Genomic DNA, 13,442 nt, shown 5'->3' on the forward strand with positions numbered 1-13,442 from the left:
CAGCAGCTTGGGGAAAGGTAAGGTTTTGGGTATATGTGTATGAGACTCATGCATATGTTGAGAAATAACATCATAAAAATTATTCATAATGGGAAAACAGACAAATTTCCTCACCCAAAAAAACTACAATTAGTAATTGGTCTAGATAGTTGCTTCAGGGGAGGAAAAAGCAGCATCTTATATACTTGTCAAACTTTTCATTTTCCTGTTATGAGCTTTACTTCATCTAAGATTATTATACCAAAAAACATAATTTTGTGTTTTATTTTCAAATATTAGTATCCATTTAAACTTCATTTAAAGTAAATCTTAGTTACAATAAAGATTTGGAAACTAAGATTTTACAGAATTCACTCAATACATCTTTGTAGAAATAAATCTATATTTGCTTAGGTTTGCATAAGTATGCATCTAATAAAATTTATGAAATCATAAATAAAAGGTCAGAAAGATAGCATTGCAGTGAACATGCGTGCTTTGTGCATGGCTGAGACACACCATAAGGTTGATCCTTTAGCCCCATCAGAAGTGATCTCTGAGCACAAAGCGAAGAGTAAGACTTGAGCATGGCTGGGAACAGTCCAGCAAACAAAACACTATAATTCACATGCACAAAAATATACCCCGAAACAAACAAGCAAAAGAGAATAAAGAATATAAGTCTTAATTTAATGAACTATTTTTGGCTATATCTATATCAAAAAATAGGATCCTAGACATCTAGACATCAATGCAACTTAGACTACTACTCCTATATTTGGGGAATCAGTGAGGGATATTAAATTTACTCAATTATTAATATCAATTTTTCTTGGTTTAACTAATATTTAAAAATTATTAACACTGTGAACCATACACTAAAAACCATTGCATCAGAGATTATCAGTCATATTGGGATATTGTGTTTGGTAGTATATTTCTGTGAATATACTCGGTAGTATATTTCTGGTAGTATATTTATGTTACCTTATGGTTGAACAGGTGTTTATATTATCAGTAAGGACTGCAACAATAGCATAGTGGGTAGAGCGCTTGCCTTGCACATGGCCGACCCAGGTTCAATTCCTCTGCCCCTCTCGGAGAGCCTGGCAAGCTACCAAGAGTATCTAGCCTGCACGGCAGAGCCTGGCAACCTACCCATGGCATATTCGATATGCCAAAAACAGTAACAACGAATCTCACAATGGAGACGTTACTGGTGACTGCTCGAGCAACAGTATGACAGTGACAGTGATTATCAGCAAGTCATAATAAATAAAGAGAATTTTCAAAACATTTGTTTATATTTTATTCATCTATTTATAAAATGATTGAACTTTACATGGACAGACATACAAAGCCTGGACTGCGTATTTGGAAAATCTTACCTTCTCTCACCCTCCAAACTCCTACACTGGATTACTGTTCTATGTTGAGTTTTACACAGATAATTTCTAAATTAGTGAATGAAAGAAGAGTTTGAAAAGCTCTAATGAAGCTTTCATTGAGTTTTATAGCATAAAGCTTCAGTGCTTACCTAGACTCTTATCTATGCATATGCATAGAATGCTGAATTCTAAGGTAGTTTTAATTAATAGATCTAGCATTAGTCATAGTATTGTTGTATTAGTATAAAAAATATTATTTTCCTTAATTTTTCCAATGCCTTGTTTTGGACAATTCTTCGGTCTTGCAAAATACACATTTGAATATTACCTTTATTTATCTTCCCTAAGAAAGAAGGAATGATATTTTTGTAAGTTTGAGAGAGTCAATTGAGTAAGTGTAATTGAGTCTTCTTTTTGATTTATACTTCTCTGAATTATGCTTGAAATCTTTTCACTCTAATTTTCATAAGTGAAACAGTTTTGAATTATAATCTCCAACCTGCTTCTTAGAGCCTGACTTGGACACACAACACCATTCAACCTGTTGGAATTCAGGTTGTTCTAGTGGCAAACGTCATTCAGATCCATGTTTGCAAAAACAGATGGTGAAATGATGATGAAAATTGTAGGAAGTGGTAGGTGGCTAGATACCTACTCCATACTTCTGCTTTAGAAATTAAGTTCTTTTTCCCCTTGTATTACTCACTTTATCAATAGCTTGTTTTTAAGTGGAGTCATTATTAGGGATGATTATTATTTCTTTTAAATATTTCTTTTCATTGTTTTATTTTTAGGGAGTGAGCATATCTCTACATATACTGGGGTGGGGGCACTATCAGAAATATTCAGCATGGCAGTGAAAGGTTGAAAGTTTAATGTTAGCCTAATGAACTGATGGTTCCCAAATCTTGGCCATCTTTTGCAAGGATACTCTGACTCATTGAGCTATAATATTACCCCTATTATTGCCTTAGATCTCCAAAATTATATTAAAATACTTAATAGTAGGTCTAAGATACAATTAGGAAGGAAAACAATCAGGGAATATTAGAAAAAAGCATATTTTTATTATATTTTTATTTGACTTTTTAAAAAGCATGGATTATATACACAACTTAGCTGCCCAGAATGATTAGATTGTAGAAATATTGCTTAGTGTTACTAATCATAAACACATGTGCTTTTCTTGTAAGTATACTCAGTCACTACTGGTGTTTAAAATCCTAAGTGCTAGCGACACTTTCCAAATATAGTATGCCTTTTTCTTCTAATGCTATTAAACATAGTCAACTGACGTTAGACTATATGGCAACAAATTGACAGAAGAAACTCGAACAATGGAAAAAAACATATTGGGTATTCCTTGTACACTTCTAGCCTTCAGAATAATGACTGCTGAATCAATTGTCATTGACTTCAGGAAATATTGCAATATGCTTTTCTACAAATCAGATCATTGAAGTTGCTAATTTTTAAAGGAAAAATAAAAGGTTTTATCCTGTTAGTCGTACCTTCTCAAAATACTTGATTTCATACTCCAGGATGATTCCATTGGGACGATCTGGTTCTTGCCAAGACAAAGAGATGCTGTTTTTTGCAATCTTTCCTTTTTTCACATTGGTGACTGGTGAGGGGGCTGCAAAATAGAGAAAGAAGAACATAATTAATAAAATCCTGAAATAAATTGTACGTGTTTGTACAATAACCTTTTTACATGGATTATAATAAAACTTCAAATATACAAATTTTAACCTGGATGCAGTTATACTTTTTTCTGTACATATTTTTATAATTATATTTCACAAACATAACAACCTAAGTATTCCAAGATGTTAAATCTCTAATCACATAGAATCTTTAGCCTACCTTTGATTTATAATGCATGGAATCATAACCAAACTCACCTTTCTTGTATAACAAAGATTTACTTATTGGCTTTGCATATTTCTGTTTTTGAAAATTTAAAGATTATGCACCATTTATTTTATTATGCTAAAGCACTATGATTATCTGTTACCATCTTTATATATTATACCATTAGGGTTCTTTTTAATTTGTTTCTGAAAACATATAGATCCTTCATCATTAATCTACTCATATAATGAGTAAACTAGTGATTTTTCTTAAAAGATATTAAGCATGTCATGTATCTTGAAGATAACAGAAAGTAAAAGCAGCATTTTCTGTTATATTTTGCCACAATATTTTACTGCATCTTAAAATCACTTACAGTATTCATTGTTATCTTACCCAGTGCTTATCCAATCACTCATAAAAAATGTGATTCCAAATTAGACTATTTTGAATTCAGAATTATATGAATATTGATTCAACACTTTTATAAATTTGATAAGACATATGTTCTTGATTTGATACCGAGAATGTGTATTGTTTGATATGCATAATGTTAAACATGTTAAACCTTTTGCCGTTTAATATGTTTTTTACATTGTTTTTCTATTTCTAATACATTTTTCTGACACATTTTAGAATGTTTAAAATTTCATACAGTACTTAGGACAATCTGTATGTAATAACATGTCTATAAAATGCATATTTATTAATATTAAAATGTCAGTCATAGTAAATGGTAAATGGATGCTTTTCATTTATGAGTAGCATCAAACACTAGTAAGATAAAATTTCATGTTTTTGCTCTATGAATTTACATTTGGATTGGAGCAATAGCACAGCTGGTAGGGCTTTTGCCTTGCACGCAGCAGACCCGGGTTTGATTCCTCTGACCCTCTTGGAGAGCCCAGCAAGCTACCAAGAGTATTCTGCCCACACAGCTGAGCCTGGCAAGCTACCCATGGAGTATTCGAAATGCCCAAAACAGTAACAATTCTCCCAATGGAGATGTTACTGGTGCCCGCTCAAGCAAATCAATGAGCAATGAGATAAATTTACATTTATCTTTGAAACTTTTCCTTTCCAGCATAGCTAAGTCAGAAAATCATACAAATTTTCCATGTTCAATGAATTCTTTTCTTCATACTAAAAAATGTAATCCAACTGGAGGCACTGCTTTGAAGAACAGACAGAAAGAACAAAGCTTAGAACTATTTGTTGGGTGCATTAGAGAGTGAAAGAGGGTAAGGAAAGACACTGATTGTTTGGATCAGAAGTGAGATCATGTCAAGTCTACTTAAAAGGTAACGGTGTCCTACTCTCACTCAGGAGTAAAATCTAAATTCTCCTGTGCATACAAGCAGCAATACCCTTTAGCATTTTGATATTCCCTATCAACACTCCTACTCTTCCTTGGCTGTACCAGACTGTCTGTGTTTAGAGAACTGTGGTACACTCCCACCTAAGGGCGATTATATTTGGCATGTCTTGTCCTTCTCTCCCTTGATTTCTCCCTTCCTTCCTCAACATTCCTCTCCTTAAAGTTTAATATATATGTATATATACATATATAATGTTATATATACACATTATATATATGCATGTGTGCGCGTGCACACACACACACACACACACACACATATATATATATATATATATATATAATGTAACCTTGTTACCTCACTCCATAGAGTGAGGTGACATGGTTTACAATATATCAATATCTGTGTTTTAGGCATATAATATTATTGCATCACTAATACTATAACCAAAGTGTATTCGTTACACTTCTTTATAAATTCTTGAATACCTCCACTTCTTCCCCTAACTTCATATAACTTCAGATCTGTTGTTAGCAATAACTTCTTCTCATTGGACATTGTCCTTTCCCTTGTACTGTTTCCTTGTATGCCACATAGGAGAAAGATTGTCCAGTATTTGTCCTTCTTTCTTTGACTTTTTTTTTTTTTAGTATGACTGTCTCTACTACCATTCAAGTTTGCAAAAAGCATTACTTCCTCTTTACTAGCTGAGTAGTAATTCAATGCATATAAATTTCACAGTCACTCATCTGTCATGAGTTGTTTACAGGTCTTGACTTTGTAAATAGTGCTGCCATGAAATAGGTGCGGGTACATTTTTATAAATTGCTGTTTTGTGTGTGTTCCAAAGTGGAACATACAAAACACTCAACAACAACAGAACAACCAAACCCATCAAAACTAGGGCGAAAATTTGAACAGATTTCCTCATATAGATAGCCAATTGGCATCTAAATTTTTTATTGTCATTGATTATTCAGAAAATGCAAACCAAAATGACAAGGAAATACTACTTCATGTCAGTGATATACCCAAAAGTCTGACAACAAAAAATGTTCATAGGAATGTGATGAAAATAAAAAAAAAACATCACTGTTTGTAGCTCATCCCCTACAGAAAAAAAGTATGGACACTTTTTAAAAAAATGAAATAGAGAAGTAACCTATGAGCTTACTTGAGCCTTCTCAGAATACAGAGGTTCTTTTTTTTTTTTATAAATTTTCATTTAGACTTCTGTATACTCCATAATTCAAGTAACCAACTCTCACCCACAACCCCTCTCTGTATTTCTTCAGTGTTACACTTTTCTTCCTCGTTTTTGCATTTGCACTATCTGATTTAAATAGATTAATTTTACTTCTTATCTTTATAATGCTGTAAAATGGAATGAAATTTCATCAGGGATATTATTCATTGCATTCACTATGAAATTCCTAAACCTAGAGTAGTGCCAGAATAATAAAGTAGCAAACAAACATATGATATGAATGCTGGTGAAAGGAAAAACTAATTCACGTAAAAATTACTTTTTAATTTATGTAAAAATCCCACAAAGAAATTCAAGCCATTTTATACAATTAAAAAAGATGTATTCATAACAGAGCAAAACTAGTGAAAATTTCAGGAATTTTGATAATTTGATGTATACTTTCATTTTAATCATATACTTTGTGATGTAACTGTGAAAGCCATATTCATTCTTGTATTACTCTTTGAAATATGTCCATATTTATAGTGTTGTTTGTAACATTATAGAATATAGAGTGCGTAATAAGTCATGACTATCTAGTAGTAATTTTAAACACTTCAGTTGGCTTAATGCTATGGAAAATAGATGACTTTCAGGTCTGTTATCACAGTAATATTTCCAAATAACTTAAAAGTCTATTGATTTTGGAGTGAGTAAAATGGCTTATAATACACAGCACCATGGACCAACCATCTAGGAGATATGGAAACAACTAAATTCTGGGCTCTTTAGTATATCACAGAAGTTTATAGTGAAATAGCAAATTTAATAAATTAGAACAATAATAGAAAATAAAATGAAAACTATATTTTATACTATACTTTGTTTAGTTGTATCTTTATGAAATACCTTGAACTGTGAATTGTATTTTGTATTAATCACTATTTATCACATTATACAATATTTCAAAAGATTCTTCAAATATGTTTATCCTTTACTCATATTTAAACATTGTGATTTTTATATTTCTGTCAAAGATGCATCAATTTTCAAAGTAAACTGATGGTGATTCAACTTTTCTGTTCATAAAATTACACTTAGCAGTGTGCTCCCTGAAGGCAGGGATTAATCTGATTTAGTTCACTGATACATTTTCAGCACTCAGAAATTACTTGGAATATAGATGTTTTAAAATTATTTGTTGAAGAGACGCATAATTGAATGAACACAAAATATGTATATCTTCATGCATTATTCAAAACTGAATGTGCCTCATCTTAAATGCATCTTATTAGTTGGGAATTTGTGCTTTATTTTAGGCTTAATCAATTCTATAATAAACAATCAACATTTTCAAAGTGAATCTATCAAATAAATATCAACACAGCCATAACCAGCCTGAAAGGGAATACTTTATTTACCTGAATCCATCAAAGTTAAACATGAATTGCAATGCTTTCGAACACTGCTTGCTGTAATAAATGTCATTATTTTCCGAATTTGATTTTCCCAGAGGCTAAATAGTACACTTAAAATTTTAAATGTGGGTGAAATGTGGGAGAGACGGTCACTGCTCAACTCAAAATAGTTCAGAAATAATTTTCCCTGTAGTGAGACCATTTGGGCTTACACCATTTGGATATAGCTGATTCAAATGTGAACACTGACAAATCCTGGGCATATAATAAAGAGATGCACCAAAATATGAAAGGCAGCACTCATACAATGCTGCTAAGTATTAACCACAATGCATTGTGCACATAATGCATCATCATATGTGCACTGGGATAACTATAAACAAATTTGTCACCATGAGGACATGTTTAATTCATCTTAATTTGTCTCTCTACCAGATAATTTTTGCTCTTTCTTAAGAAGTCAGAAGTCACAGAGAAAATACAGCTGCTAAGGCACTTGACATGCGTCTGACCATACTAGGTCCAATTCCCTGCTCTTATTGTCCCATGAACATCCTGAGTCAAGTCAACCCTGTGGCTGGTGTCAAGCAGTAGGGTGTTTGCTTTGCATTGGCCAACATGGGTTCAATTCCCAGCATCCCTTACGGTTCCTGGGGTCCACCACTCAGAGCAATTTCTGAGTGTACAATCCAGGCTACAATCCCTGAACCCCATTTTGTGTCTCTCCCTAAATAACAGTCAGTCCCAAGCATGACTAGGTATGAGACTAAAACCAAAACCAAAACCAAATCCAAGTTAACTCTTCTTTAGTATATCTGGGACAAAGGAAAAATGATGACAAAATGAACTGTTAAATTTTGTTGGATGGCACTAAATAAAAAAAAAAGCAAATCTTAGTGTAAGAAGAACAGCACATTAAAGATATCATTGTGAATGAAACAAAATATTTATATAACTTGTGAATTTTTATCTTTTTCTTATGTGGAAATATTCTAAATTGGTTCAGTATTGTGACTTCTAAATTAGAGTTGACTTTTGGTATCATAATAATTTAAACAAGCTAACTATTTGCTAACTTAGTAATAATTCCAAGTATAAACTAATTTGCAATTAAAATGTGTGCATAGAATATAGAGACGTTATTCCAAAGACATAGAAATGCACAAAAGGTACAAGAAACAGTGTTCATGATTTTTTATTCCAAACAATGGGATATTACTTCACATCTGTGAGAATGGCTTTTATCCAAAGAATAGGAAACACGTGTTTGAAAGGGTGTGGAAGGAAAGTTATGTACACTTGATGAAATGTAAATTGTGCATTCACTATATAGAAAACAGCATAGGGACTCCTTGAAAAACTAAGTCATAAAATGGTTATCTATACTCAGGATGCTTGACCCTAAAGAACACCAATAATTTGAATATATACATATATATATATATATATGCAATGTTCATTGCAACACAAGTTATAAAACCGAGAATTTAAATCATACTAATTGTCCATCATTTGAGTCAGTGAATGACTACATAAAGAAATGTGGCCTATATTCATGATGGAGTCCACTAATCTGAAATAGAATGATCAAAAACCAAATCATTAAAATAAATGTAATTAATATAATAGTTTAGAAAATAAGACTAATTTATTATACAAATGTTTTAGATTATAAGGTTAACTAACTAGTGGTTACCAAAAGGGAAGGTAAAAAATGAATTGATCAATTAGATAAAGGGATTTATTTGTATGGTGAAAGGTAAAAATCTTATTTTCAGTACTGAGCTACAGATCTGTTGTATTTTTAATAATGCACACTTGAACCTTACAGAATGTTATAATATAATTTCAAGTCAATAAATACTTTTACAATAGTATAAATTAATTGCTATTGCCATTTTGGGGAAAGAAAGCCATTATGAGACAATTCAACACTTAAAATAGTATCTGAAAACATTTTATGATTTTCTATTGCACAACAGATTTCTGCCAGAAATACTGCTGTCCAATCAAAATGCTAAGATATTATTTTAAGTGCAGATACATTGAAATAAAGACTTAAATACAAAAGAGATAATTTTTCAAAGATATACATTCAGAATACTTTGTATTTATAGAAGCTTTATTTTTTATATTATAGAAGTTCCCATAGACCACACATATAGAAACCTGCACTGGGGTTTTCTTACAATAACACTATACATTTATAAGCATATCACACTACTGCATAAATACAAATTCACTGCAGTTAACTATAGCTCATACTTTATGCATATGTTCATATTTTTCTGTGTTGCTCTTTTTTTCTGTCCAAGATTCCCTTTGGTCATACTATATGGCATTTTTGTCATGTCTCCTTGGGTTAGTCTTGTTTGTGATAATTTCTCAGACTACCTTGATTCTATGACCGTGAGAAAGTTGAGGCACATCAGTCAGGTAATTTGCAGGCATCACTTTACTGGTACTGATTAGGAATTTTTCTCATGATTGGACTGAGCTAATGAGTTTTTAGATGGGCAACTACAAAGTTAAAATGTAATTTCATTAACCATGTCAAATATACATGCTTCATTTATTATTATATTAACTTTGTCATCTGAAATAATACTGATTAGGCATCTTAATTTATGAATATTTTTATTTCTATTTTCTATTTCCTCTTGGAGAGCCTGGCAAGCAACCTAGAGTATCCCACCTGCATGGCAGAGCCTGGTAAGCTACCCATGGTGTATTCTCTATGCCAAAAACAGTAGCAAGTGTCACAATGGAGACATTACTGGTGCCCACTCGAGCAAATCGATGTACAATGGGATGACAGTGCTATAGTGCTATTTTCTATACTTGAACTCTTTGGAAGAACTCACATTCCAAAGTGTAGTCCATAGGAACCAGAACAATTGTACAGATTACGTGTCTGCCTTGTCTCCTGATAACCACCAGGAGAAATTCCTGAGTACAGAGCCAGGAGTAGTCTCTGAGCATTTCTTGTGTGGCCCAAATACAAAATAAAACAAAATAAAACAAAACAAAGTATAATCCACATGTAAGAAATTATTATGCTTTACCGCATTAATATTTAGAGTACCGATGCAAACCATTTTTTTTTACCACAGGTGATATTTAGTCATTTATACCAGTGCACGCATATGCACTTTCATAAACATTTATTTTTTTGGTTTATAATACTGTTGTTGTTGTTACCATAATAATGGGGACATGCCGGGCATATCTGGGGATCATCAGGGCCAAATATGGAATGCTGAGGAGTAATTCAGAACCACGGCCAAACCAAGAACCTTGCACATGCATCACAACTCCAGACCCCCTAAAACTTAATTTTGTTGTTCAGATTGCTCTTATAATTAGACATACCTGAATTTCCCTCCTTCTCTTTCTTAATATAGCTTTTATAGAGCTTTTATAGCTGTTTTAATGATACTACAATGATTACTAGGCTATATTTTTCGGGAATAGGTATCATTTGAAGGAAAGACAATGGATATTTACATTTTATAAAATTAGTGAGAAGACTATTATGAAAATATAAACTTCTTTGAAATTGCTAAAATAGAAAAGTAGGGTATATTGAGATACATACACTCACTAAATATTATGATAGAATATTTTAGAGCATAAAATAAATGATAAATTCACTGATATTAATGCTGCGTGTTTATTATTATGCTATCATTTGATACTGCTGAACCAAGAAAAGTAAGCGCCAAGCATTCTGAGCACACCTGGCAGCCACAGCCTCTTCTAAAGAAAGAAGAGATTTTAGAAGTTTCTTTTTCTAATAAAAATTTGATCTGCTCATTCAGACAAAACATTCAATCATTCTATCTTGAAAGCCTGAAACTGGATATTTGCTATACATTCTCACTAAAATTTGAAGATCATTCCACAATAATATCGCTTTAAATGTCAGTCGTTCTAAAAGATGATGCCCTGACTAATAAAAAGATCCCATGAATGGCAATGTCCCATGACACACAGTTTTTTTCCTCTTCAAAGATTTTAAGATCGTGAGATATTAAAATGAACTGCTTTCAGTAGATTTAATGTGGTCGAATATCTAATGGCCAGATAGATATGGGGGTTAAACTGAAGACAAAATTGCTCAGCCCTGAAATAGTGCAAAGATTTGAGAAACACACGATTTTGAGATGCAAATATCAAGGTCATGGTAAGAATCTGATTTTTACCATCTCCATCAAGACGATTAAGTCTTTCTCTGTGATGACACCCAGACTAACTTTCACACATGCAGAGAACTCCAGGTCAAAATAATTTACAGAAACTGTTTTTATCCTTCTCCCAAAAGCCATTCTTTACTCTTTCTACTCCGGAGAAGCCCCAGTTCTCTCTGGAACATGAACTGTTATCCTCTTCCTCCCCCCTCACATTTTTCTAATTTCTTTAAATAAAAGTACGTTTATGTCACAAAAAAGCGAAAGCAACTTAATTGTAAATAATATAATTTCAATTTTCCTTATTTTATCAGAGTAACACTTATTTACAATACAAGTTTAAGATGCATGTTTCACAATTTGATAAATATACAAGCTGGCCATTGCCAATGAGTCAGACATAGCAGTATTAAAACATTTGTTTCAAATAAATTTTAAAGTATATTCAGAATATTAATTAAAAAGATAATAGAACTAATAAAATAGAGAGCTACATCAGTACCATTTTCAGTAGCACTGTAGCACTGTCCTCCCATTGTTCAACGATTTGCTCAGGCGGGCATCAGTAATGTCTTATTGTGAGATTTGTTACTGTTTTTTGGCGTATCGAATGTGCCCTGGGTAGCTTGTTAGGCTCTGCTGTGAGGGCGGGAAACTCTCAGTAGCTTGCCATGCTCTCTGAGAGGGATAGAGGAATTGAACCCGGGTCAGCCGTGTGCAAGGCAAAAGCCCTACCTGCTGTGCTATCTCTCCATTTTCAGTAACAATGTTCAAATAATTGATCAAATTTTAAGAGTCAATATAAATGTAACCATGTAAAATGATTGTATCTACAGAGCAAAATGCATACCAAATAGGTGATCACAGAACTTGCTTCTTATTTATTACTTCTTATTGTCCCACAATAGATTTTACTTTTGTAGTCAAAGTGGTCTAAACTTCAATGATTAATTTTTTTCTTTCTTTTTTTCCCCCTTGGTGACACCCACTAGTCCTCAGTCTTCCTCCTGGCTCTCATGGTTTGGGATTCCTGCTAGCTGGCTCAGGGAACTAGATAGGGTGCCAACAATCAAACCCAGGTCAGCTGTGCTCAAGGCACACCTTACTAATAAAAGGATCCCATGAACTGAAATGTCCCATGACACAAAGTTTTTTTCCTGTGTATATGTATCATATCTCTAGACCCATGATCAATCTTAATAACCATAGTATTTATTTTATGCCATATTGAGCTCAAATAACTTTTACTGTTTCTGTTTCATATAAAATGAATAAGAAACAGCAAATATTGTGGTATGGCTAGAAACTTTAATCAACATATTATTGTTATGTTATATTCAAGGAGATATAATCCCATATACAATTTCCAGTTATCGCTACAAAATAAGATTTAATTTAAAATTAAGAGAGTCTGGAGTATTCAATATTCATAGCTGGACCCATTCCAGTGTCTGTGAGTGTCCTTTCCATTAGTGACCCACGTTTCACCCTGCACCGCAGCAACAAAATTTTTAAATTATCATTTTTTTTTAGTTTGGGTCACTTGTTTACACTGGTTTTGATTCCAATGGTTATAATGAAAATAGTTTCTTCAACTGTCCATGACTGAAATGAACCACTTATAAATCTACACTACATAAGGTTTTGCTAAACTCAGGATAAGCCACTAACAATACAGAACCAATAAAGCAGAAACTATAATTCCATTTTTAATTATTTCAAAATTGTCATACTCTAGGGAGCTGGAATAATAACACAGCGGGTAGGACATTTGCCTTGCATGTGGCCAACCTGGGTTCGATTCCCAGCATCCCATATGGTCCCCTGAGCACCGCCAGGAGTAATTCCTGAGTGTACATTCATGAGTAGTAACCCCTGTGCATCGCCGGGTGTGACAGAAAAAGCAAAAACAATAATTTTTTTTCATACTCTAAACTAACGTGCAGAATTTGGAATTTGGTATGTGGGCAGGTAGACATGGCTGTCAAAGAGATCTGAGTAGAAGTCATGAATAATCCTCTCCATTGCCTTTCTGGAAGATGTGATGGATCCATTGGGATGTTGGAGGGCAGTCATCTTGGTCTTGTAGTTGGCGAAGGACAGGC

General features: G+C 33.0%; 1 protein-coding gene across 8 annotated transcripts in view; it reads right to left on the reverse strand.

Annotated features, from left to right (window-relative positions):
- EPHA5 (EPH receptor A5) overlaps positions 1-13,442 on the reverse strand; it is a 325,775-nt gene that overhangs the window by 91,766 nt on the left and 220,567 nt on the right. For all 8 annotated transcript variants that reach the window (XM_055139427.1, XM_055139429.1, XM_055139426.1 and 5 more), the window contains one exon: positions 2,879-3,003. In XM_055139427.1, the coding sequence (XP_054995402.1) occupies positions 2,879-3,003 (125 nt within the window). The remainder of the gene's footprint in view (positions 1-2,878; positions 3,004-13,442) is intronic.

The sequence above is a fragment of the Sorex araneus genome, chromosome 5 (assembly GCF_027595985.1).
Source record: "Sorex araneus isolate mSorAra2 chromosome 5, mSorAra2.pri, whole genome shotgun sequence".
Lineage (NCBI taxonomy): Eukaryota > Metazoa > Chordata > Mammalia > Eulipotyphla > Soricidae > Sorex > Sorex araneus.